Source organism: Phyllostomus hastatus, unplaced genomic scaffold (genome assembly GCF_019186645.2).
Source record: "Phyllostomus hastatus isolate PE091 unplaced genomic scaffold, TTU_PhHast_1.1 phas_contig_1, whole genome shotgun sequence".
Taxonomy (NCBI): Eukaryota; Metazoa; Chordata; class Mammalia; order Chiroptera; family Phyllostomidae; genus Phyllostomus; species Phyllostomus hastatus.
In genome coordinates, this window is record NW_025333498.1 from 14,348,363 (window position 1) to 14,375,858 (window position 27,496).

General features: G+C 38.1%; 1 protein-coding gene and 1 long non-coding RNA gene across 2 annotated transcripts in view; one reads left to right on the plus strand and one right to left on the minus strand.

Annotated features, from left to right (window-relative positions):
* Nucleotides 1–2,893, minus strand: part of AGPS (alkylglycerone phosphate synthase) — a 144,119-nt gene extending 141,226 nt beyond the window's left edge. The window contains exon 1 of the mRNA XM_045838437.1: nucleotides 2,447–2,893. Within this exon, the coding sequence (XP_045694393.1) occupies nucleotides 2,447–2,784 (338 nt within the window). The 5' untranslated portion in view covers nucleotides 2,785–2,893. The remainder of the gene's footprint in view (nucleotides 1–2,446) is intronic.
* LOC123818829 lies at nucleotides 2,792–25,622 on the plus strand. Its single transcript, XR_006785775.1, has 3 exons — nucleotides 2,792–2,925; nucleotides 10,632–10,686; nucleotides 24,223–25,622. It is a non-coding gene; the product is annotated as an uncharacterized LOC123818829 (long non-coding RNA).
* Nucleotides 25,623–27,496: the final 1,874 nt, after the last annotated feature.

Consider the following 27,496-nt stretch of genomic DNA (forward strand, 5'->3'; position numbering starts at 1 on the left):
GGAGTGGGGGCTGGATTGGGAGTAAAAAGGAGAAAACTATATTTGAACAATGATTAAAATAAAATTTTAAAAAAGCGCAAGTTAAAAAAAAAAAAGCAAGACCTGTGTCCTGTGTTCCACATGAACAATGTATTACTTAGATCACTCTCTGAGGAAGTTACTGTGCTCCCTCATATTTTAATTCAAACTTCAAAACAGTTTCATAGAACCATATTTTAAAACTAACTACACCTAGCCCTGAACCAGAGAGCAAACAGAGCTTTCTACTCTTTGCAATCTATACCATCAATGGGTTACACCTGTACCTTCAAACAATGGAACAGTCTCACAGGGGACCCCAGACCAATCACCTGCACCCATGGAAGCCTCACCCATTATCCCAAAGTGACTTATAAGACTTACTATTTTTCTCCAAATACTGTAGACCACAATCTAACCATAAGGAATACACCTGATCTACCTACTTAGTTCTAAGAGTGCAAACCTGCATGTAAATGTACAATCACACACAGTTGCATACAAATGAATAGACATTAACGTACATGAAGTCACTTAGAAAACTTAAGTTTTAAACCTTATGATGGCTAATATAATATCAAGTGAAGCCAGAGGGCACGATATGGTCCCTGATTCCTCCATCCTCCACCATTCAGTAACCAAGTTACGGAAACTTTGCCTCTTCTTATTTTTTTCAAATAGGCTGCCTATTCCCAATCGTAGCATTTCTCATTGGGATAAGTCTTCTAATTGGTCTCCCTGTCTTTGGCCTCAATGAAAAAAATGCCTCTACCATTTGTTGAGGGATTATGTAACCAGCATTGCACTAAGCACTTAATCACTTTATATTTTTCAATTCTCATAGCAACAATGCCATGCAGGAATTACAGTCCTCATTTTCACAGATGGGGGAACAGAAAGAAGCTCTGAGAGGTTAAGTGAGTTGTCTAAGTCATGCAGCTGGAATTGTGTAGTAAAAATTCAAACTCAGGTCTATTTTCCCATATTAACCTTCTTCAATTCAATCCCCAATGTGGCCTTTCCAAAAGGTAAATGTAATGTTTTACCTCACATAAAATCCTGTGAACAAGACCGGTCTCTCTAGCCTCATCACCTGTCATTCTCACTCCTTTCTGTCACACTTTACTCCCAACAGTTCCCTAACTTGTCTCACTGCTTTATCCATGAACACACTTTTTCTGCCAAGAACACTTTTCTCCTTTGGCAGGCTGCTTCCAACACAAACTTCAAGATTTACTTAGACAATCCATATTCTGAAAAAGCCTTTGCCCTAACAGATACACACCCAAAACTGTGTTAAATGACCATTTGGTGTGGTTACCAGCTAGTTTCTTATCACACTGTATTAGAACTGTATTTTACTAAGGCTATCAGTTCCTTAAGAGCAAACACCGCATTTTTAAATCTCTGTATTCCTAGTAAAATGAGTATGTAGGAGAGGAAGGACTCAATGAATGCTGAATTGATGAATTCACGAGAAGCAGTACAGCTTAAAAACTTGACCCAAAAATTAATGTTATGTGCTTTTGCATTCTAACCCACCACACAGAATACCTGCCAAGCCTGCAGCAGCCTTGTAAAATCTTTTTAATTTCCTCATCCGTAAAATGGGAGAGAACTGCACCTACCCCATTGTTTGGAGAGAGGAGTAAAAGAAATAATAGATTTAGCACAATCTCCAGTACACTGGCATTAAACGTTAGCAACATTTTTTTTCACTCTCAAAGTTCAGTCACATTGACAAAGACACATCTCAGAAAACAGCTTCTCCTAGCAGCTTCCATTAGAACTTAAGATTTCTCCAAAAAGTTGGAAGTCAAGATCTTTCACCTTATGTTTACACAAGAGCTCGGTAACTATCACCACACCCTATAATCACTAACTAGTATCTGAAATTTATTGCTTCTTTCCCACCTCTCGGTTTCTTCCATCCAAGTCGAAGGCCCTGCCCCTAAGCAAGAAGAAACATACCCCACAGAAACCCGTCAGTGCCTTCTTCCACTTCTCCTTTGCGGGAGTTACGAGAGAGATCCATCATCTAGTACAAGCTTAAATCTCCTCAAAGGATCAAAAGAGAACCCTTTCTATCCATTCCTAGATCTTGGCCCCCAATGTATTAATTCAAGAGAGATAATGAATTCCTAGCATTAAAAAGCCAAGGAAAAGGGTCCCCTTGAAGGCTTCCCCAATAAGAGTACTTCAGGTCTGTTACTCTCAAATAGTGACCCAAATCCAGCATTCCATCCTGCCCCCTTCTTGACAGAGTCCGGGTCTCGTCCACTCTCTCGTGAAAGAAATTGACCAGTACCTTCAGGGACCGGAATGCCTTCCACCCACCCGTCACCTCCCGTACCACGTCGTGTGTTCCCTCCCGCAGGGCGCGGCCTGGCACCTCGCTGGCGGCTCACTCCTCCCTGCCGCTACTCACCGCTTCTTGGGGATGGTGCCCGACTCCTGCGCGGCGGGAGTGGCCGTGGGCGCCGCCGTGGCTGGAGACGCGGCTCTCCGCGCTTTGCACTCATTGGTACTCAGACCCTCCTGGGGCCGGCCCAGCAGATGGCCCGACAGAACACGCAGCCTCCGCCCCGCACGGTCCCGGTCCGGGTCCCGATCAAGGTCCCCTGTGGAGCCTGAGCCTGAGCCTGAGCTCGCGCCCGTCTCGCCGGCTGCAGCCGCCGCCTCCGCCATGGCTTCCGCCTTGTGCCGCCGTCTGGGACCGCTGGGCGCGGGTGAAAGGTCACTCAGAGCGGCGCTCGGCGCGACCATTCGCTGCGGCGTATCCCGGCAGCCACCGCGGCGACTGGGCGGCCGGCGCCAAGCGCCTGGAGCTGTACATCCTCCGCTCCCGCCCACCCTGCCAGCCCGCCTCTGCAGTCGTGCCTCTGACTGTGTGCACCTGCCAAGCAGGTGAGTTTGAACTGCCCCGGTCTGTCTCAGCTCCTCCTGGGCTGGGCCAGGATCCAAACCACAAATGCCCCTAACTTGACCAAGTATCACCCTAGGTCGTGTCCTCAGTGTGGCTTGGGCCTGCAGAGAAACCTTGCTGTAAGAGTCTTGGCGGTGCTGGACCTGGTAGAACCAGCTGCACCCTTTACCTGAATAAACTCATACTGCCTCACCTCTGCCCCCAATCCCTGCAAGTCACTAAAGTAACTCAGAACTGAAGTATTGGCTGAACCATCATAGCTATCATTTTTTCATTGCCTACTTCGTGCCTCTGGCTGTGCTTGAGGCCAGATCTCAAGTACATAATCTGCATTTTATCTACTTGATGAAAAAGAAAAACTGAATCACAGAGACACTAACTTGCTCAAGGTCAGTCATGTAGTCAAGAAATGCTAGAGCTGAGTTGCAATCTAGGTCTCTTTCCATTCTTGCTAGGCAGTATTTTAAGGTACCGATAAATTTACCCAACACTGTTACTAAGACTCCTTGCTTATCTACAAATTGACTTCATTTTTGGAGAATGGTACTTGGTGAAATTAGGAAGATCTCATAGGACAGTGCTCCATAGCCATTTTCAGCAATGGGTTGAATTGCAGAGCTAACCATCAGAAGTCAAGTTCCTTTTTGCATAATGCACAATGCAAAGATGTCTTAGATATAGTAAGGGAAAGTATTGCCATAAGGATTCCAAAACCAATGAAGTTTCCTCCTTTCTGAATAACCATCTTCTTTGTAACACTGGCTCTTGTGAAAAAATTGAGGAGTTATATGACTAATACAAAAGAACGCCTAAGTACTGGAAAAAAATCAGGCAATAGGAGGGCTTGATTTATATGCCAGATCTTCAGATCTTAAGAGATACTTAAGCATTAAATATCTGGTCTAGCTCTAGAATGGATGAGCTCAACCTCTGTTTAGCTGCTGCTTATAATATTGAACTCTTTTAGAGGAAGCCATTGGACTGAAGAAAAGGGACAGGAGGAGGAGTAAATTGCTGAGTGCTTTAAGGAACAAGCCTTCTCAAGTTCAAGAGTTCAGCAACTGTAGTCATCAAGGTTCTCACACCCTTTCCAGATGTTACTAGAACAGTGTTAAAACAACAACTAGCATCTTTGTTTGCAATCATATAAAATTAGATTTCTTGCCAAGATACTGTATAAACAATATAGAATCTTTTGTGACAGGCCTGTTCATTTTTGCTTGAGTCCCAGAGAGCTCAATCTAACACCACTGGCATACTTTAAATGTTAATGTAGTTAACTGATTTCGTCAGTCTTGTCCAAATTGAGGTATGGACAAGCTTCTGCTGATTCTCAGGATGCAAATTTATAAATTTTGCAGATATCAACAGAATAACAAAAATCCTTTTCTCCTGGGTGATGTAAACCAAAATTATGAACCAGTGGAAAAACTACTGATTTGTATTGCAAATATGTGTAGAGTGATGAAAAATATATAGGCAGTAAAAGCATTTGTTAAAGCCTATTAAGTACCTAATTCATTACTTCTTTGCTATGAGATGCAAAGCATTTAAGCCATTGATTCACTTATGTTATATAATCAGGCTAATTAGGAATTAAAATACGCAAGTGGGAAAAACCTGTGATGTTACTTGGTGGAATAAGTGAGACACAACTGACCTGGGTGAAGGGTTTCCTGCCTCTTCTTCTTGCAAGAGCAGAGCCAAAGCACAGTGCCCTGAAATTTATTTAATGCTGCTGAAGAGGAACAAATGTTTCATTTGAAGCATGGTCATTTAAGAGGCTTATGATTCCCACAGAAAGCAAAACCTCAGGGAATATAACATTCAGGAGGGCCTCAACAAACCTGTTCCTTCCGAGTCCTGGAAACACTTGTCCCTGATAACCTGGATCCCAATGAAGAGCTGACCACATGTACAGAAACCAGAGATGAACCACTGGCATGTGGAATTTTAAACAGACTAAATTTATCTGCATTTCTCTTCTGTTATGTAGCACAAAAAGTCTAAATAGGATAGATTAACTCCTAAAATATGCACTAATTTTTTTTACTGCACTGATTTTTATTACTCATCTTCAGAGCTGCTGAGTGATGCATGAATAAAGGAATTCTTGAATTTTCACACATATTTTATTACAAAATGCAACAGAGAAAAGTGAACCAAACCACAAATCATCACAGATCAAACACCCATGTAACTTCCGTTTAGGTCGAGAAATAAAACAGTGCCAGCTCCTCACTAGTTGCCTTGTGCCCTCTCAATCACTTAATCCTCACTACCTGGGAAAGGTAACCACTGTCCTGAGTTTTATGATATGCATTTTCTTGTTTTTCTTTATGGTTTTAACAATTAAGCATGCATGCCTTATTTGTATCTTTGCATTTATATAAATGGATTCTTAAAGTATGTTCTTTGGTGTCTGGTTTCTTTCACCTAGCATTATGTTTATGAGATTTATCCGTATTGTTACACGTAGCTATAATACATTGATTTTCCTTGCTGTATAGTATCCATTGAGTGTATATACCAGGGTTTGTTATTCTATGATTAATGGACATTTATTTCCATTTTCTGGATGAAGTTGCTATGAATATTCTTGCATATGTCTCTAGGTGACATATAGATTAAATTTTATTGAGTACCCACTGTAGGAGTGGAACTGCTGGGTCATAGAGTATGCATATGTTTAATAAATAAAGAAATGATAAACTGTTTTCCAAAAGGATTATACGAAACCTACTATCTCAGCAGCACATGAGAGTTTCCATTACTCTAAAATGTGTTATTGCCAGTCTAGTAGTTTTAGCTATTATACTTGTATACTATTATCTTAATATGGATTTAATTTGCATTTCCCTGAATACTGAGATCAAGTGCCTTTTTTGTATGTTTGTTGGTCGTTTGTATCATCATTATTTGTGAATGTGTAATGAAGATAAATCTCCTATATTACCTTCTAGAAGTCTTACTGTTTTTTCTTTCACATTTATACCTACAAGTTTGCCTGGAAGTGATTTTTGCTTATGGTTTAGATCAGATTTCTTTTTTTCCTCTCTATATGAATATCCAGTTGTCTCAGCACTACCTGTTGCAAACATCTTATTCTACATTGTCACTTTTGTCATGAATCGTGTCCATACAGCAGTAGGCTATTTCTGGGTTCTCTGTTCTTTTTTGTTGATCTGTTTACCTACCTTACGCCAGTAAAACCCTGTTTTAACTGTTGTATACATATTCTTTTAGATTTTCTATGTACAATTATATCATTTGTGAATAACAGTTCATTTCTTTCTTCACAATCCTTATACTTCTTTTTCTCCCTTTACAAACCTGTACAGTACTTTTTTCCTTGCCTTATCCAGCGAACTAGGACTTCCAGTACAGTGCTGAATAGGGGTTGCAATGATGGCACCCTTATTTTGCTACTGATTCCAAAGGGAAATTTATCAACATTTTAGCATTGTTTGAAGTGGGTTGCTTTTTTTAAAAAAAAATAACTCTTATAAAACATAAACACCTCTGTGTTCATCAGCATTATTTACAATCCCAAAGATATGGAAACAGACCAAGTACCCATCAGTAGATGAGTAGATAAAACAACTATGGGGCACTTACACAATGGCATACCACTTGGCCATAAAAAAAGAAGAAAATTTTACCCTTTGCCACAGCATGGATGGACCTGGAGAACATTATGCTACATGAATGAAATAAGCCAGTCAGAGAAAGACAAATATCATAGGATTTCACTCATATGTGGAATCTAATGAACAAACTGAACTAGCAAGCAAAATAGAGACAGACTCATAAATAGCAGGCTGACAGCTCTGGGGGGCGGGGATTAGGAGTTGAAGGGATTGAGCAAAAAGGAAAAAGGACTCATGGACATGGACGATTGTGTGGTGATTACAGCGAGGTTGGGGGGTATAAGGAGGATAAACGGTAATTCAAAATACAATAAAAATACAATAAGAATGTTTTTAAAATAAAACATATCAAATAATGTTATTTGATATAACATTAACCTTATAAATAAACCTTATATCAAATTAAGCAACTCCCCTTCAAATCCTAGTCTTCTGAGAGTTTTTATCATAAATGGATTTTGACGGGGGAGTAGTGGGGAGAAATGCAGACAACTGTAATTGACCAACAATAAAGTAGTTTATGGGAAACAGATTAAAAAATAAAATAAAAATAAATAAATGGATTTTGAGTTTTATCAGATGATTTTTCGTGCATCTTTTGAGATTGTGATATGTTTTTCTCCTTCATTTTGTTAGTATGGTAAATTACATATATTGGTTTTCCCTTGTTCAGCCAACCTAGCAATGCTGTCATAAACCCAACCTAGTGAGGATGTGTTGGCCTTTTTATATATTATGAATACAGTGTATTAAATGTTTAAGTGTCTGTGTCTACGTTTATAAGTAAGATTGCTCTATTACTTTCCTTTCCAAATAGGAACATGCCAGGTTCTTCAGGCCTCGTGAAAAATGCTAGTGAGAACGCCTTTGTTTTCTAGTCTCAGGAATATTTTATGTAAGATTGATTATTATTTCTTCTTTAAATGTTTGTTAGAAATCACCAAAGAAACAATCTGAAACTTGAGTTATTTTATGGAAAGGTTTTTATTTACAAGTTAGTTTAACATTATTCAGATTTTCTACTTGTTTCAGTTTTTGACCATGTTTTTCTAACAAATTGCTTCATTTACATTTTCAAATATATTGACAAAGTTTTTTACAGTATCTTATGTTATCATGTAATGTCTACAGGGTCTGTAGTGTGCCCTACTTTTCATTCCCAACATTGGTTATTTTACGTCCTTTCTCTCTCTCATTTTAAGCAGTTTGCCAGGCATTAATCAATTTTATAGCTTTTTTGGAGAACCACCTTTTGAGATAGTTGATCCTATTCTATGTATGCTTTCTCTTTTTATTAATTTCTGCTAATATTACTTGTCATTTCCTATGTGCTCCCTTTTTTCCCCTAATTTCTTTAAATGAATGCTTAGCTCAGTTGATTTTTCGGGCTTTTTGTGTGTGTTTGTTTTCTGATACATGTGTTTAGGGCTAAAAATTTCTCTCTAAGCAATTCATTTAATTTGCTCAACTTTTAATAGTAGTAATTTCATTATTATTCAGTTCCACGTAGCTTCCTTTCATGTTTGAAAAGGATAATAAGCGTTCTTTCTCATTTTGAGGTACAGTGTTGCCCAAATACAAGTTTGACCTAATGGCTGCTTTGTTCCAGTTTTTTACATCCTAACTGGTATTTCACTACTTATTTTATCAGGCATGAAGTATGTTAAAATCTCCCACTATTATTATGGATTTATTTGTTTTTCCTGTACTGCTAATTTTTTCTTTCGGTACTTTAAAGCTATCTATTAGATATTGCAAAATTATTACTATATTGTGCTGTGTATAATGCACTCCTGTGTATAATGTGTGCCCACAGTGTTGGCCCAAACTTTCAGGAAAATAGTGTTTCATTTTAATTTTTTAATTCAATTATTTATTTATATTTAGAAACAAACCGATTATCATATTCCAGTGTATTATATTGCATACGTATATCGTTATTGCTTTCTAGAGTTACACTTCTAACACAGCATAAATAGAAGAATTAAAAACATTTATGCAGATACAGAATTAGTACTACCCATGTATAATGTGCATCCTTATTTTTCCCTCAAAAATTAGGGCAAAATTGCGCATTATACACAGCAAAATACAGTATATTTTATATATGTTATATATATTATATAGTTACTAAATATCCCTCTTATCTAATAATGATAATTTTTGTTTTAAAGTTTAGCTATACCAGCTGTGTGTGTGTATATGTCTGTCCATCTGTCCCAATGGTCCTCTCCTATAACTTTCACTCTTTCTGTGTCCATATATTTTAAGCGTGTTTCTTGTAAACAGCTGTTAGGTGTTTTCTTTTAAGCAGTCTGAGCATAAAATCCTAAATCCATTTAGCCCATCAAATTTAATTGACTTACTGATATATCTGGCTAAGAGCACTAGTTTCATTGCCAGACAGAGTTTGAATATTGGCTCTACCAATGACTAGGTATATTGCCTTGAGCTTATCACATTAATATCTCGGCGCTTGGCTCTTTGTCTGTAAAATTGGCAAAGTAATGACTACTTGCCAGGTGCATTAAAGGTTAATGAACAAGAATATAGTAAATTCTAAGTGCTACTATGAAAGTAGGAATGAGTCTGATGGAAGGAAGATAGGCTTCCTAGAAAAACTAATTCATATTAGTAGGAAAAGAAATAAGGTTAAGTGGGTAATAGGTGACCAAATCATGGGAACATTGAAAACTTAGTAGAGAAGTAAAAACTTATCTGGCAGAAGCTATTGTGAGTTCTTGAGCAGAGGATTAGCATGACAAACCTGGAAAGACTGTAACAGAACCCCTGGGTTCTATTGCTGTGGGTTCTGCTGCCTGCCACCAATAAGAACTGTGACTCCCAATGCCAGAGCCTTAGGAAAAGGAAAGGAAATATTTATTCCAAAGTTATATAGGTTAAGAACAATGGTGGAATTCTGCTGTTAAATCTCACTCCCTTTAGAAACAAACAAACAAACAAAAACACACAGTCTTGCCCACTGCCCCCCTAACAAACCAGGCCAGCCAGAGACACCATCTCTCAGGAAAAGAAATAGAGGTCTGTAGCTTAGCTGGGCAGATTCCCGTCTGTATCCTGGCTCCCACCAGTCGTCCATGCTTGGCTAGCTAGGCTCCTGCTTTTAATCCCAAACTGCATCCTCGTGGTGGGCCGAGGAATCCTTCTGCATCCTTCCAAACCATGTGTCCAAGACCCCTCACTGCTGCTATGTGGTCAAGAGGCTTCTCCTTCCCCAGCCACATGGTCAAGAGGGCAATGGCTGTTCTGGGCCTGGATATAAATCCCAGCTCAGATCTTCCTCTGTAACCCCATTTCCAATTCCCCCCATACTGGGTTACACCACAGTAAGGAGTCTAGTTTCTCAGCTGCCATTGTTAGTCCAGGCAAGCAGCCTGTGACCTAAGGCTAACCACCTTCCTGATCTCATGCAGGTGCAGCAAGCCGCTTCATGACTACATTGCATCACAGGTTAGAGTCACACCCATCTCCCTGGCTCCAAGCAGGCACAACCTTGAACATTACTAAAACACTGTCCAGTGGCCCTACTCCACTTCCCTCATTCCCCAAGCAATTGCTATTGGGGTTTTCTCCATTTGGGGGGACCTCTAGCTCAGCACCCCATGACAAGACTACTACTTTGGAATTCATTCTCAAGTGGAAGTCAGCTTACTGGGTACGTCTTAGAACCTGTAGGCAGTTTTAAAAAGAAGCTGTACCAGCAAATGATGAAGAACTAAAGAACTCATACAAAAGAAGCTAATATTTTTGAATGATGGGAAAACATTTAATTATGGTTAGCTGCTCAACTAAAGGGCAATGAGTTACCTCAAGAAGATGTAAATGTAAAAGTGGCTAGAAGTAGTTCCATGTTATGTTGTGATACTGTCCTATTTCAGGATGTCACAAGGAAAAACTGACTTAATTAGTCAAGTCACTGGGCTAAAGTGAAAAGTACTTTATGTTCTCTTACAGGTCTGCTACAAACGTATTAAGCAATATAAAGTTCTTTGTTTCTTTATTATTTCATGTTTTAGGTAGGAAAAATTTCTGACAGCCTACCCATCAGACTTACTACAAAATGATAAATATGTAAGTATTTTAAAATCAAAGTCAAAAGTCACTTTAAAATAATTATCTTTTAAGCCAGGCGGTGAAAGACAAATACCATATGATCTCACCTTTAACAGGAGCCTAATCAACAAAACAAATGGACAAGCAAAATATAACCAAAGACACTGAAATAGAGAGCAGGCTTACAGTGACCAGAGGGGAGAGGGGAGGAAATTTCAAGGGAATTTCAGGGAAAAGGGGGAGGGTTTGCAGGAACAAGTATAAAGGACACATGGACAAAAACTAGGGGCAGGTGGAAGTGGGAGGGAGGTGGGGAGAGCTGGGGGAGTGGGCTGGGATGGGAGTAAAAGGCAAAAAACTGTACTTGAACAACCAAGTAAAAATTTTTTAAAAAATTATTATTTTCTTTGGAGCATATAAAACCAAGATTTCTATTTATCACTTAATACTCTAAAATAATAAGCTTTCAAGTAGCCTTTTTAAGTTTTAAGTTTTTAAGTAAATTTTTTGGTCTCTAGGATTTCTTTATAACTTTAAAAAAATTGAGACCCCTGAAGAGCTTTTTTGATTGTCTACTTACCTACCTCTCTATCTATACTATATTAGAAATGAAAATTGAAAAGTATTTAAGACATTTCTTTATTAATCTATTTTAAAATAATAATGCTAAATGAATCAATACATATTAACATAAATGACATATTTTTATTCAAAATGACTTTTTCCATTTAAGAAAGAGAAAAATGGAATTTTACAGTTTTGCAAATCTGTTTAATGTCTCTCTGGCTTAACGGAAGACATCTGGATTCTCAAATCTGTTTCTGAATTCAATCTGTTGAAATATCACATGCCATGGAACTACTGGAGACCTCTACTTTAAACACTCATGAGAGAATGAGAGTGAAAAACAACTTCTTAGTCTTATTAAGAAAATACTTTTGACCTTTCCATCTCTAAAAGGGTTTAAAGGATCCCACAAGTGTTTCCAGACATTTTGAGAACTGCTCCAATGTATTTGCATAGATGTCTGCTAAAACAATTGCTAGGGAAGCTCTAGAAAACTGGATGCTAAAAGTAGTTACTGCTATTGCCACAAAGGAGTAGTATGCAATGCCACTAAACAACATTGTCAAAAAATTTAAGGCATGTTCTATTTTAATGCATTCTTTCTGAAATACATATATTTAATTTCATACAATCACATTTTGAAAGTGATTTCTAAGTTCTCCTGACTTCTAGTGCAGATGACAACATAGGTAAACACAGATCACCTCCTCACACAACCACATCAAAATTACAACTAAACTATAGAACCACCACCTCTCAGAAACATCAGAAATTGAGTTGAGCCCCAGCTGTCATGGCTCAGTGGACTGAGCACCAGACTGTGAAGCAAAGGGTCATCGGTTCAATTCCTGCTCAGGGCGCATCCTGGGTTGTGGGCCAGGTCCCCAGTAGGGGGCATGTGAGAGGGAACCACACTTTGATATTTCTCTCCCTCTCTTTCTCTCTCCCTTCCCCTCTCTTTAAAAATAAATGAATAAAATATTTAAAAAATAAAAAGAAATTTAGTTGAATGGAAGTCTAACAACTACAGAATTAAAGAAACCACATCTATCCAGAATTGTAGGAGGGACAGAGACATGAAACAGACTGGTCCCACATCCATGTGTCTTGTTGTAAATAAAAATTCATGACAAATATCTCAGGAATGAAGAGTCCCAGCCCCACACAAAGCTGCTCAGCCCAGGGTTCCAGTGCCAGGAGATAAGTCCCCATAATATCTGGATGCAAAAACCAGCAGGGATTGAGTCAATGGAAGAAACTTCTGGAGAACCAAGCCGTTCCTCCTAAAGAACCCACACATGGACTTACACTTACTCCCTGTGAGATTCAGCACTGGGGTAGCAGCTTGAAAGGCACCAGTGACATACAGAGAGGAACTGAAGTGTCTGGCATCAAGGTGGGAGCTGGGAAACAACTTTCCCAGCCACAAAGGCAGGCAGAGGCCATTGTCCCTTTTCTGAACCCTTCTCCCACAGAGCCACAGAATCAGAAGGGGGAGCCATATCTGAGACTCCATCAACCTAACACTGTTTGCCCCACCTTGGAGATCCCCTGAGGCTCCATCCCACCCAACTTATAACTGTTAACAGTGGCTTTTCCATATGAATGTCTGGTCTTGGCTCATGCTTTACAACTTCTTAAATCCTTTGAAAATCAACAGCTGGCTTCAGTGAGCCCCCAATCCCCATACCTCTTGCTAAGTAGTCCCAGGCATATCGCTAGCAGCAGTCAGCCTAGGTTCACAATTTAGCTTTGCCTGGAAATCTCCAAGCCCAGTACAAGTGACTCCCATCTCAGATTGCTTTATAGCTCAGGCAGAGTGGCCCCAGGCAAAACACAGGTGAGACTGACCATGGCCTGTACCACCAGGAAACCCCAGGGCCAACACACCCAGAGGACAGTAATAGACCACATCAGAGCACCACTACCCTGTAGCTCAAATCCTCTATGGAGGGCAGAGGTGGGGCTTTGTAGTCAAAGCCAGTCTTTGTAACTGATAGGCCTGGGTGAATCCCTCCCATTGACCTGCCAACAGCAATCAAGGCTCAACTACAAGAGGAGGGTGTACTCAGTTCACACGGTGCATACACCTCGAGTACCCAGCTTGAGTGATAGGGGAGGCTGGACCCTACAGGATACCTACTTCATTAGGCCATGTTATCAAGACAGGGAGTCATAGCAGTTCTACCTAATACATGCAAAGAAACACAGGGAGGCTGCCAAAATGAGGAGACAATGAGACATGGCCTAAATAAAAGAACAGATCAAAATTCCAGAAAAAGAACAAAAGAACTAAACAAAATGGAAATAAGCCATCTATAAGATGCAGAATTCAAAACACTGGTTATAAGGATTCTCAAGGAATTTAGTGAGGGCCTCAGCAGCATAAAAAAGATCCAGTCAGAAACAAATAATATACTAATTAAATAAAGAACAATTTATAGGGAAACAACTGTAGAGTGGATGAAGCTGAGAATCAAATCAATGATTTGGTATATAAGAAATAAAAAAAAACAACCAATCAGAAGAACCACAAGAAAAAAGAATCCAAAAAATGAGGGTAGTGTAAGCAGCCTCTGGGACAACAAGTGTTCCAACATTCACATTATAGGGGTAAAAAAAGGAGAAGAGAAAGTGCAAGAAATTGGAAATCTATTTGAAAAAAAATAATGAAAAAAATTCTCTAATTTGGTGAAGAAAGTAGACATGCAAGTCCAGGAAGCACAGAGAGTCCCAAACAAGATGAATGCAAAGAAGTGCACCCCAAGACACATCATAATTAAAATGTCAAAGATTAAAAGTAGAGAATCTTAAAAGCAGCAAGAGAAAAGCAGGTAGTTACCCACAGGGGAATTCCCATAAGACTGTCAGCTGATTTCTCAACAGAAACTTTGCAGGCTAGAAGGGATTGGCAAGAAATAATCAAAGTCATGAAAAGCAATGACCTACAGCCAAGACTGCTTTACCCAGCAAAGCTATCATTTAACATCGAAGGGCAGATAAAGAGCTTCCCAGACAAGCAAAAACTGAAGGAGTTTGTCATCAAACTATTATTATATGAAATGTTAAAGGGACTTATTTAAGAAAAAGAAAAAGATCAAAACTATGGACAATAAAATAGCAATAAATACATATCTATCAACAATTGAATCTTAAAAACAAACTAAGCAAACAAGAAGAACAGAGACAGAATCATGGATATGGAGAGCATTTTGATGGTTGCCAGATGGGAGTGGGCATGGGAGAAGTAAAAAAAAAGTAGTTACAGAAAACCATGGGAATGTAAAGTACAGTATAGCAAATTGAATAGCCGAAGAGCTTATATGCATGACTTATGGACATGAACAATGGTGTGGGGATTGCCTGAGGGAGTGGGGGCTCTGTGTGGAGGAGGGAAAAATGGGAAAAATTTGGACAACTGTAATAGCATAGTCAATAAAATATAATTTTAAAAGAGAATGTGATTCCTAAATGTTAAAATCAAATCTCCAAATCCAATTCATATATGAACAGAAATATAATTCTTACAAATGAAGTAGATAAATTTAGTGTCACTTTTGTGATATAACATGATTAAGTTACTTTGTTATATCAAACTTACTCCCATATTTTATGCTTACAAAGTTATATTTCCCATTGCATTTAGGTCAGTGACAAGTAGTTAACAAGATGTCCTGGGACCAATTGAAAGCTACTTTGAATCAGATATTTAAGGTGACCTATTAACCACCCATGCAGTGTTTCCACTGTACCCCTAAATTTGCTACTTAAATGAGCAATATGTATTTTTGATATCTACTTTTTATTATTCTGACTTATTAAATGACTATATTTTCAAGCAAAGATAGATGGTAGCTTCCTCATGCTCTTTCTTTTTCTTTGCTTCTTAACACTCCCCTTTGTTTTGTTTCTTTTAGGCATATCTTTTTTATTTTCTGTGTTTCAACTTGAGTCAATATAGTGCAGGGCTAGAGAGGTGAGCACTGGAAGTATATGTAGTCAGTAAAATGAACAATAAAATCAGTCCATGAGCCAAAATGCAAAGTTGTGGGAAGACAAGGCTAATGCCAGGAGATCCCTCAGGAAACATAACCCCAAAGAAAGCCCTGTGTAGAATCACTGACAGCCAGGCTGCAAGGCAGAAATATAGGGACAGTCTTAGGAGGCCAACTAATTCTGCTAATTTCTTGTCTTTTTGAAATATGTTCTTTAAGACATTGTGTGACACTCTAAATATTTAGTCCTCAAACTATATCCTTGATCCAGCTTGTTTTAAGTTTGTGTGCAAAATAATGGTGTATGTGAAAGTGTTAAAGAATTGTTCATTTCTGTTTTGAAAGCATTCAAATATCAGGGACTGTGAACACGTTTATTCCTTATTTCTTAATGAAATACCAAAGCCACTAGTATAAAAGTTACATCTGCTTATATGTGGTAGGGGGGTGGAGGGGACAGAGTTGAAATTCACATTACTAAAACTTAGTTATAGTCAGTTCTACCACTTTATTTTTATGATAAACAGATGACCCATAAGCACCTTTTAAACCCATCCATTAAACCACAGTTCAGGTTTGAAGAAGAAGTTGCCTGCGTTGAGTAGGGTCGTAGGATGAGCCCCAGGGGAGCAGGCAGGAGGCTGGTCGAGGGATGAACATCAAGGAATCTCCTACAGGGAAGCAGTGCACCAGCTGGAAAAACATGACACCAGATGCAATAATAATCAGGGAGAGATCTAGGCCCCACAGCAACCAGGGGTTCCACAAAAGGAAGGTAAAGATATTTGAATGAGTTACTTTTTTGTGCTAGTTCTGGGTGGTACTTACAAAGCACAAGAGGTCAGGAAAATCGCCCTCAGTGGCTACCCACTGACTTGCCCTTTTGCACTTTAGCTGCAAGTACATTTGCAGTCATAGGAAGCTCCATCCCAAGGGAATTTGTTTATTATAACCAACCCATGGATCTTCCAGCTACCCAACAGACCTTAAAATGTCAGGAGAAACATTGCAGAAACCCAGAATTCAGGATGCGAAGACATAAAATCGCCATAAAAATGCATGAAAATTGTTTCATCTTACAAAAAATTATAAAATATAGGTTGATGATCAGTTATGCAACTTGCCTAAAATAAACACATATTCAGTTAAATCACATTTTTTCTTAGAACCAATCAGTGAGAACAAGAGGAAAGCTCCTGCTTCCCAGCTTTGAATATTAGATGGTTACTACTTTGTCTTACGGCAGAATATGATGTTTTGGATTTGCATCCAAATAATCCAGTGTAGGTGGTGATCTGGGAAATAGCAAGAAGATTGGAAAATAAACAAAATGGGGCACGCTAAAGCTAGGTGTTGACTACATGGGTGTTCATAAACTCTCTGATTTTCTCCTTTTTTTTATAGTTTTCAATGATTTTTTATTGTTATTCTATTACAGTTGTCCTAATTTTCCCCCCTTTGCCCTCCTCCACCCATCCCACCCCCAAACCCCGAGCTCCCACAGTCAATCCCCACACCATTGTCCAAGTCCATGGGTCATTCATGAATGTTTTTTGACATTCCCTTTAGTCCCTTCCCTTTCTTTCCACCATTATGCCCCTCCCCACTCTCTCTGGTCACTTTCAGTCTATTCCGTGTTTCCTTGCCTCTGGTTCTATTTTGTTCATTAGTTTATTTTGTTCATTAGATTCCTCTTAATTCTGCCTTATTCTGTTGGTCATACAGACCAAACCTAGAACATCATGGTTGGGGGAGACACAAGAATGTGAATTCCAGGAGGCAGGGATCACTGGGGACTATTTTGGAGGCTCACTACAGCATGGAAAATAAAAAAGAGAAATAACTCAAATATTAGAGATAAGATACATGGAAATGGACTTGCAAAGGTTATCTTTAAGTGAAGTTGGAGGATCCATCTGGGATGGTTTTGTTATTAAGTAAAGAGAAAGTCAAATAGTAACTTGTAATTTTTTAAAACTTATCTTAAAAATACCTTAGCACTGTAAATCTCTGTGTATAAAAGCACATGCCCCATCAAGTGCTTAAGCCAAGAGATTACTGAGTTGATCTACTCAGAGCTGAAAAGAACAGCAATAACAATTGCTGTAAATTCTGTTTCATCCCCACCCTTCCCAAGTTCGGTCATGCACACTCTGGTTTCTCTTCAGAGTGTATAAATCTTTCACCTTTTACCAAATGCGGTCATGCGTGCCTCTGCCACAGCTCAGTTCCTGGTTTCTAGTCCCATTCCTGATGGACTTCAATTGATTTTGCACAAAGCTATAGTCTGGCTATTTTGTTGATTCCTGATCTTAACCATCCCAACCAAAGAATTGAGGTAGAAGAAAAAGAAAACACAGCATATGCTTTTTGCCTTTAACAAACTTAAAATTTGTACAAACTGACAGTTTCTAGCTGTTCCTGGGCTTCAGTTTATACATATCAAATTAAAAATTAGGCTACAGTCTGTCAGTATTCATCACTAATTCAATACTTACATGGTGATTTCTAGCACTGGTAGTTTTGAAAAACATTTTAGGGTTTCCTATCATACTTTCAGAATGCAAATCATCATGGCAAATAACTCAACCAAATAAAGTAATATACAGATAAACCATTGAAATAATAGATGAATTCCACAGTCCACCACAGAATATTTTCCAACTGTGGTGTTGATTAGATTATAAAAGACATCTATTGGCAAGTAGTCATCAAAAATAGACTAACACACTCAAAAGTAGCTCTAAAATCATTAAACTGTGTGAACTAAAGCATGATTATTTAGGTATAATAGAAGGAAAAAAGAAAGATGAGTGACTTTTTTTCATTTTCATGATAGTATCATGAAAGAAATAGGCTTTATAATAATTTTACTCATTGGTAAAAGAGAGATAATCATTTTTATAATTGGTTGAATAATAAATTAACTCTCCTTAAGGAAAAGAAATTGATGCATATGACCATTCACTCTGAGTCTAATAGTCCCTATTAATCATCATCTCCTCCCAGCCCAGTAGTGCTCTTAATACCCTATAATTCTGAGGAACAGATTCCTTTTTGAGTCCTCTCTTGATGTTATCAGAACATGTGGAATTAAATTGTTGTCAGATACTGTCTTCTTACCAAGATAAATCCATTGGTATCTCTTCCAAGGAGATTTTTTTGGTACCACTCTAAATAATAAAGCACCTATACTACCTAACCCCCAAAATTAAAATAAAAGATTTGTTTACTCTTTAACAAAGAATTCATTCTGGTTCATTCTGTATGAGTTACTATGTTTATACAGCCAAATTATATGGGTTTCTTTTTAGGTTCACTGTAGCAGACACTTTTTCCCAGGGAAAAACTATTGTCGTTTATAGCAGTAGGTCTAATTCTTTTCTCGTGTGTTTATTTTTTAAGAACTCCCACAGACTGTCTTGACCTTAACCATAAATAGCAGCTTATGCTCAATGATTTGTGTGTGTCTGTGTGTGTCTGTGAAGTAGGGGCAGCAAGGGCAGTGTAGGAAATAAATCTTGTTCTATACAAACATGTAAGAGTGGCCTCAAATGCTCATCAAAGAAGAAATGATTAATATCAGATTCTTCCCTAAGAGCAACTTTTGATAGTCCAGGAACAGAGATACAAGAACACCAGGCACCTAACAGGGAGTTAGAAGAGGTCAGACAGAATATACCTACATCCAAGGTCAGTCTTTTGTCCTATCCAAGTTCCACCTTAGGGCAGACCTCCGCCACAGAGACTCCCATAGGAATTAAAATGAATGTATGCATACTTTAAAAAAGAAGCTAATTTCACAATTACTCTTGTATTTCAGGGAATTATCCCTGATACCTAGACAAGACTTAAGGATGAATTCCCTAAGAGTAACATAAAGGATGGCTGTCATTTTATAGGGACAAGATGAGACAAATAAGAAATGAGATGTAATCTAAAATGAATCTAAAGGTTAATGGAAAAGCATTTTCCAGTTATACGTATTAAATGAGAGAGGAAAATCTCACACTCTCAAACAAGGAAGGGAAAGTGATTACAATTAATCATGTAAAGATAACTGGTTTTTTTTTAAATGGTTTCTGGGTAGTAGTTGCTTTATTCCAAAATTTTATAAAATAATTTAGTTAGGTACAACAGTTGGTCTTGATTTGAAGTAGAATAGAAAGCCAAACAAATGCATTGGGTCAGGGTTGGAAATGGCTGGTGTATATTTTTAACTGCTGGATATATTTAGCATGAGGACCTGATGGCATCAGCTCCTAGTAGAGAGAGAGAGAAATCTCCTGCTCTTGCAGAAATAACTTAAAGTGGTGAGTCAGGAGACCTGGATTGAAATTCTGGTTTCATCATTTAGAAAGTATATGATCGTATGCAAAATTTTTGCTCTCTTTCTTCATTCCTTACTTTTCTTCACCTTATTTACCATTTAGGCAGAGATCTTAATTTCTTTTCACATTTTGGGATATTATCAAGGTTAAATGAAATAATGCATATAAAAGTACTGATCAAAGTTACAAGTCCTGTAAAAATATCAGTATTCCTTAGTACACATTGTCATTTGTCATTCTATTTTATACCTTGGAATAGAAACAAAACTTCCTAAAAATAGAAAAAGGCAAAATGTAATACCTAATGCTGGAAAGAAGGGAAAGAACCACTCCAATTTTGTTTAGTTTTGATACACATAAAAATACTAAAACAAACTAATAAAATCATGTATTAATCTTTCAAAGTACCAATTCCTGCCTCAGACAGCAATTAATATGGCTTCTTGAAGAGAAATGACACCAAGTAAGTTTATTTTATGACATCATAATAGGCTCTTCATGTAAGGGGAAAATAACAGGTAAGTCTGCTTTGGGTATAGTTCAAATGCTTACAGATATTTAATATGACTGGAGAAAAACTAATAAAGCTTTACACTGTGTTTCACTTTCTCAGTCTGTGACTAATATTTGCTTTTTGATTTAAGCAGAGCTTTTGGCTATAGCTTTAAGCTAGAATGTTGGGGTATCTAAAGTGATAAATGAGAAATTAAATATAAAATATTTTTTAAAGTTGAAGATTCAATACAATTGTACACACACACACCAAAAAAAAAAAATAAAACAAGTGTAATAAGAATTGTTCACATTAGGAGTCAGGATCTCTGCATTCCACCTTACAACTAGCCAAGTGACCAGCGTCACTGGTTTGATTGTTGTACATGTGGTTCTGGGGCTCTACCAAAGTTGGTCCAACCCCAAACAGCAAATGATTTTCCAGAGACCTGTGGAGTATCCTGCACTTCTCTTTTAGGGAAGAGAAAATTAGAATTTGGTTTGCAGGAATATGCCACTGGGGAAATTTGGCTAGTTTGAGGTTTCCCAGTGTAAATTGTATAGGGTGCTCATTCTTCTGGGGACAGGGCATGTTTCTCTGGTTCTGCTGTCATAAATTTGGGTAACAAAAATAAGGTATTATAATTATAATAATTTTAGTAGTAATAGTAATTGTTATTATTAATAACAGTAGTAAATATGAGAAAGTTTATTTTCACAGTCTCATGACATAATCCTCAAAGGCTATATACTGGGCCCTTAGTGAGCATTTAAAGGTTCATCCATCTGGTATATTGCTCAGTTCAGGCAGGGTAGGAGACAGGGAGAAAAGGTGGTAAAAGGAAAAAGAGAAGGGGAAGAGAGAAAAGATGTGGAGGAAGAAGGGAGACAGAGAAAATGTAGAGAAAGGTGCTGGAGTCCTGCTCCAGCAGGTCCAGGGATTCCCAGTGGAGGGACAGTGTTGGCGCAGGAATGACATGAGAGGTGCAGTTTCAAGCTCAACAGCCTGGCATCTCTGCTGGGCTCCTGAGTTCTTCATTTTTATATAGTTGGGTGTGTACATGTGGCATATGTGAAAGCTATCAAAATGAGGTTCTCAGGGTATACTTGCTTTGTCAGTGCCCCGCAGAAAATATGACACAGACATAATAAGAAACAGCTGTCCATTATAACTGCATATTATTGTGCAAGCTTTTTAGCTCCTAATCTTTGCAATTAATCAGTAACACGTTTTACCACTTTATAACACCTTAATTTTTTAAAGCTTAACTTAATTTTAATCTATATATTCTAAAGCCACAAGCTGGGCACGTAGAAGGGCACAGGATTGTTTTAGCTCATTGGCAAAGGCCATGCAGAAGACTTTCATGGTCAATGTGGTTAATACCTGTCTCTCACTTCTCACTTCAACGCCAGACCCTGTCTTTCTAAGCAAGGAATAATCTTTGTTTTGCTCAGTCCATTCGGCTGCCTGCCATCTACCTTGGTGCTGATGCATTTCTATTATTTGTTTCCATCTTTGATGTCTAACTTTTTTTGGCAACAAACACCATGGGGGCCCTGATCGCTTAAGGGCCTCATAGAAGGAAAGTGTATAATAATCTTTCCAATATCCATTTATATTTACCCATCCTGACCCTTTATGATAGATTCCAGTATAGGGTAAAGGGGGATCAGTGGGTCTAGGAGTTAAAGGAGGAACAGACCATGGATACTGGTACAATGCTGACCAAATGTGTTTTTTTAATCTATTCCTTGTTCCCGGAGCCCTGGTTCTAAGAAATTGTGTAATAAGGGTGGGTATAGGGGTTTTTGTAGGGAATAATCCTAGGAGTCTCTTCCATTCCCATTCTTTGAACTCTCTAACCGACTTAGGAGGACACTCTGGTGGGGAGTCACTTTCTAATGAGCTCTCCTTTTCTTGCTTACTTCCGAAGAACTGTACTTTTTCTGTGGAATTGCCATCTGTCCCAGTCCCATGGTAAATTACGTAGACCCTAAGCACGGGCAGTAATACAATGATTAAGCAGAGGAGTGCCTGGTGTCCCCCCCCACGACCCCCCACCGCCGTGTCTGCTGTGCGGACATGTGGCTCCCTCTGTGACTGTGTCAGACAGCAGGGCTGGCTCCCCGCAGAAAGGGGCAAAGGGAAGCGAGAGAAGTAGGGAGGGTGAGAAGGGAAAGGCCATCCTCACTGCCTTTCTTTGGCCTCCTGTAATCACCTTTATTAGAGTTACTGAGAGGTAGTTTTCAGAAGGGATTTTTCCGTAAGAGGACATTGAAATCATTAACTGAATAATCATGTTTTGGATATATCTGATCTTCATACATGGCCCCTGGAGAAGGAGATGTCAAAGAAATCTAAGGCAGTTTTAATGGCAACAAAATAAAATTTTAAAAATGAGCAAGAAAGAATCTGGCTTAGTGGTTAGTCACTATTTTGCATAAGATCCAACTTAGGGGAAAAATGTTTACAGCTTCATTTTTAATACTGAAAATGAAATATCTTTTATTAAGTCCCTTGGGAGAAATGTGTGTATTTTTACAACATATATTACCTATATGTTAAACAGAAAAATGTCAATGAGCAAATTGACACAGCTTCTTAGACACTTCATCGTTAATTCCTGGGCATAACTGAAAAGGAACAAAGCAAATGCAATATGGTGAGGGAAGTTGGGTTTCAGAAATCAGGATGAAGGGAAAGAAACATATACATCAAATAGTTATTGAAAGATTCAAATTTTCTATATTTCTTCTCCATGGAAGAAGCTCGAAGTTTAACTTTTGTGGGATATCGTAGAATTTTGTTTTCTTGGTGGTGGTGGAAATGCAAAAAAACACCAAATATACCCAGGGTGACCCACAGAAAAGCAAGACCCATTCGTTTCTTCTCTTTCTCTCTCTCTCTCTCATCCTTAATAGGTTTTTTAGGCCTATTTTTAATTTATTTTATTTCTCATGTACAAAAGCCTAGGATTATACATCTCTATGTGTTATGGAAGAAGGTTTAGGTGCAATATTGAGGAAGTTAATTTAATACCCTATTTATTTATTTATTTATTTATTTATTTATTTTTAATTACTTTATTGTTGTTCAATTACTGTTGTCTTCATTTTCTCCCCGCCCCCAACCCCAGCCAAGCCCACCTCCCTCCCTTGCTTCCCCCCTCCCCCTTGGTTTTGTCCACGTGTCCTTTATAGTAGTTCCTGAAAACCCTTCTCCCCACTGTCCCTTCCCCCCTCCCCTCTGGCTATGGTTAGATTGTTCTTAATTTCAATGACTCTGGTTATATTTTGTTTGCTTTTTTCTTTTGTTAATTATGTTTCAGTTAAAGGTGAGATTTAATAACCTTTTACATGCCAAAAGAAGGAAAAAGTCTACCCCATGGCACTAAGAGTTTGTGCTTTCTTGTTGTCTTGAATTGTGTGAGAGGTTTTTTCCTTAAAAGTATTTTTTCATACACACACACACACACACACACACACACACACACACACAGTATATATATATGAAACACAATAGGTTGGTGAGAATGAAGCAAGGCTGCATATTTACAGAGAGCCAAGACTCATGCCCAAGAAGGAAAGGGGGACAGAGACGGTTTCTGCTGAAAGACCAGCAGTCATTTCAGACAGCAGTCTGCCCTTCCAGCAGAAAATACTGGAAGTGAGTGCCACAAATGAGGGTCTTCCTTGACTGTCTCAAGTATCTGTAGGATAACTGATGTGCCCTTCACCCTGCTTAATGGAAGCCCAGTGCTCCACTTCACTTAAATGAAGGCAGGATCATTCAAACAGTAGAAATAGGGGAAGAAGGAGAATATATATATATATATATATATATATATATATATATATACACACACACACATACGCACACACACATACATATACATATATATTACATATATATAATGTTATTTTTTGGTGTACAGGGCAATGCTCTGACCACCTGAGCCACCTGGCCAAGGCAATATGTTACTTTTTATTATAAAGTAATTCATAAGAAAAAATTAATAAACTTCTTTTAAAGTCCATTCTAGAAAATTTTAAATGTACAAAAAAAAGATGAGGAAGAAAATAAAAATTGTTTACAATTCCACCACCCAGAAAGATGTGCTGATAATATTTTGTTGTATTTCTTCCTAATATTTTTTAAATTCTAGAATGTCTTGTTAGACAAGAAGAAAATTGTCATTTGATGTTTGATGCCTTCAGCCCTTCTAGACAAGAAATGGATTAAAAATGCAAAAATAAAAGAGAAACAATAATTGCACCCATTTGAGCTGCGGGAAGCTGTACTGGCCTCGGGAACCAAGTATTCAAAGGAAGAAAGCAGTTGTGAGAAATCCGCAGAGTGGAGTGGAAAGAACTCACAGAGCATCTGTCCTAGTACTTACTGTCTCACTGTTACTCCATGACCTTAGGAAAATCATTTCCTTCTCTAGCCTTCATTTTCTTGATTTTTAAATTGCAATTTAGCAATTCCACAAACATTGTGAGGTATTTTGCCCTGTCAATTCAGTTACATATTCTCTAAGTACCAAAGGCCGAGTTTTCACAATATTGGACTGTAAAAGTCTATCCTTTCTGCAAACCTTTCTCCTAATCCTTCTCTTCTCAAGCAGTTCCACCTTAATCTAGGAATTCAGCAACCTTAAATTTTCTCTTCCATTTCTTATGAAAACCTATTGGAAATTAGTAGAGGTGAATCATAAACAGCCTAGTGTGTTTCTCCCAATAATGTTTGTACTACATTTTTATATGTAATTGTTTAACAGAAAGTTTTTCATCCTATTGAAGGAATTTCATATGTCAATAAGTAGGTAGAGAAAGGTATATTCAGCCCTGGCTGGCGTAACTCCGTGGATTTAGCGCGGGCTGCGAACCAAAGTGTCGCAGGTTCGATTCCCAGACAGGGTACATCCCTGGGTTGCAGGCCATAACCCCCAGCAACAGTACATTGATGTTTCTCTCTCTCTATCTCCCTCCCTTCCCTCTCTAAAAATAAACAAAATATTTTAAAAAAGGTATATTCAGAGGCAAGGCAAAAGGACCTTCTTCATACACCTAAATTTATACCAGATATAAGAAGCCTTTGTCCAAGTCTTTCAAATTCTAGAACAATGTGGATTATGTCTCTAATATGGGTCATTCTTCAAACTTCGCTAATAGGAACTTCTTTCCTTCCCCCTCACTTGGAGCTACATTGGAGCATATTTTTAAGTTTTTAACAACTTACAGAAATACCACCCAGTTTCCACAAGCCCTGAAAGAAATGTAATATCAAAGAGCCATTTCAATATGTACAGAGGAGATCGTTTGCTTATCTTCTGTTTATGTAGTGAAAATTTATGGAAGGTGTCCTGATTAGGGATCACACCCACAACCTTAGCATATCAGGACAATGCTTTAACAAACTGAGTGACCTGGCCGGACTAGATTAAAATCTTACTTAAAACCCATGTTATATAATCGCCTTACTTTAAAATGGAGAAAATGAAGACACAAACTTGTCAAATGTCAACTAGTTATTACTAGAACACCTGGCCCAGAGCTTACTTCATATGCCACAAAGTTCCAGTTTCCATAGTGGTGAGCAAGTCCCTATCTGCTCCCTATTTCCTTCTCCTTTTCTGTAATGAATAATCGGAGTTGGGGACCCCCACAAGGAAACCTTGCACAGTTTCTATATATGGGGATTAGGATGAGAATGACTGATTCTTGCCGTTTTGGTCTGACTTCAGGCCTGGATTGGGAGTGTGGGGATTCTGTTAAGAAGGAAAAGAGAGGATCACTGAAAACAATGCAAAATGGTTAACATAATATCTAGCCCGTTTACAGAGATAATCTGACCCTTCTCACTGCCATGGGATACACACACACACGTGCACCTACAGTGATATTGTCAAGCCACGTCATCTCTTCAACACATGCTCTCCTCCCAACATTTCATCTGGACTCCACTGTCTCCACCTCAGTCCAAGTCACCCCCATTTTTTTTGCCTGGAGTCTAGGCAAACCTTGATATCTTGATGACTAATCTTTTCATACCTATATTTGTCTTACTTTTATCCTTCCTCTATTCTACACCCAAAATAACCTTTCAAATGTGTGTTGCTCCCTGGTTTGCAAGGATAAAACCCCAAATCATGAATGGGGCCTACAGGGCCATCCACAAAGAGGCTCTCCCCAACCTTCTTAGCCTTCTCGCTCTTTGTGGGCAGCCCACACTGGATTCACTGATCTTTTGTGTTGTATTTGTAGACTCTATTTCATTTATTTCTACTCTGATCTTTATTATTTCTTCCTTCTACTCATTCTGTGTTTTGTTTGTTGTTCTTTTTCAAGTTCCGTTAAATATGAAGTTAAATTGTTTATTTGAGCTTTTACTTGTTTCTTAAGACAGGTCTGTGATGCTATGAATTTCCCTCTTCAGATTGCTTTCCCTGTGACCCACAGATTTTGGGTTGTTGTGTTCTCATTTTCATTTGTTTCTAGGTATCTTTTCATTTTTTCTTTGATCTCATTGTTGACCCATTCATGGTTTAATAACATGTTATTTAGCTTCCATGTCTTTTTGTATTTTTCAGTTTTCTTCTTGTGATTGATTTCTAGTTTCATAGAATTATGATCAAAGAAGATGCTTGTATAATTTCAAGCTTCTTAAATTTATTGAGACTTGTTTTATGTCCTAAGATGTGGTCTATCCTAGAAAACATTCCATGTGCACATGAAAAGAATGTCTATTCTGCTGTTTTGGGATGAAATACTCTGTAGATATCAATTAAATCCATTTGATCTAGTGTGTCACTTAAGTCCACTGTTTCCTTGTTGATTTTCTATCTGGAAGATCTATCCATTGAAGTCAATGGGGTGTTAAAACCCTCTACTATGACTGTATTTCTGTTGATTGCTCCCTTTATGTACATCAGAATTTGATTTACATATTTAAGTGCTCCTATATTGGGTACATTAATGTGTACTAGGGTTATATCCTCTTGTTGAATTGTTCTCTTTATCATGATGCAGTGTCCTTCTCTGTCTCTTACTATATTCTAGGTTTTATTGTCTCTTTTGTCAGATATAAGTAGTACTATGAAGCCTTTTATTTTTCCATTTGTATGAAATATCTTTTTCCATCCCTTTACTTTTTGTCTATATGTATCTCTCATTCTGAGGTGGGTCTCTTGGAGACAGCATATATATATATATGGGTCTTGTTATCTTATCCATTCAGCTACCTTATGTCTTTTGATGGAGCATTTAAGCCATTTATAATTTAAAGTGATAATTGATAGATAGGTATTTATTTACAATTATATTTTAACTTTTTCCTCTGTTTATTATCTTTTTCTTTATTTCTTCTTCTGAAAACAAGCTCTTTAACATTTGTTGCAATACTGGTTTGATTTTAACAAACTCCTTTAGCTTTTTCTT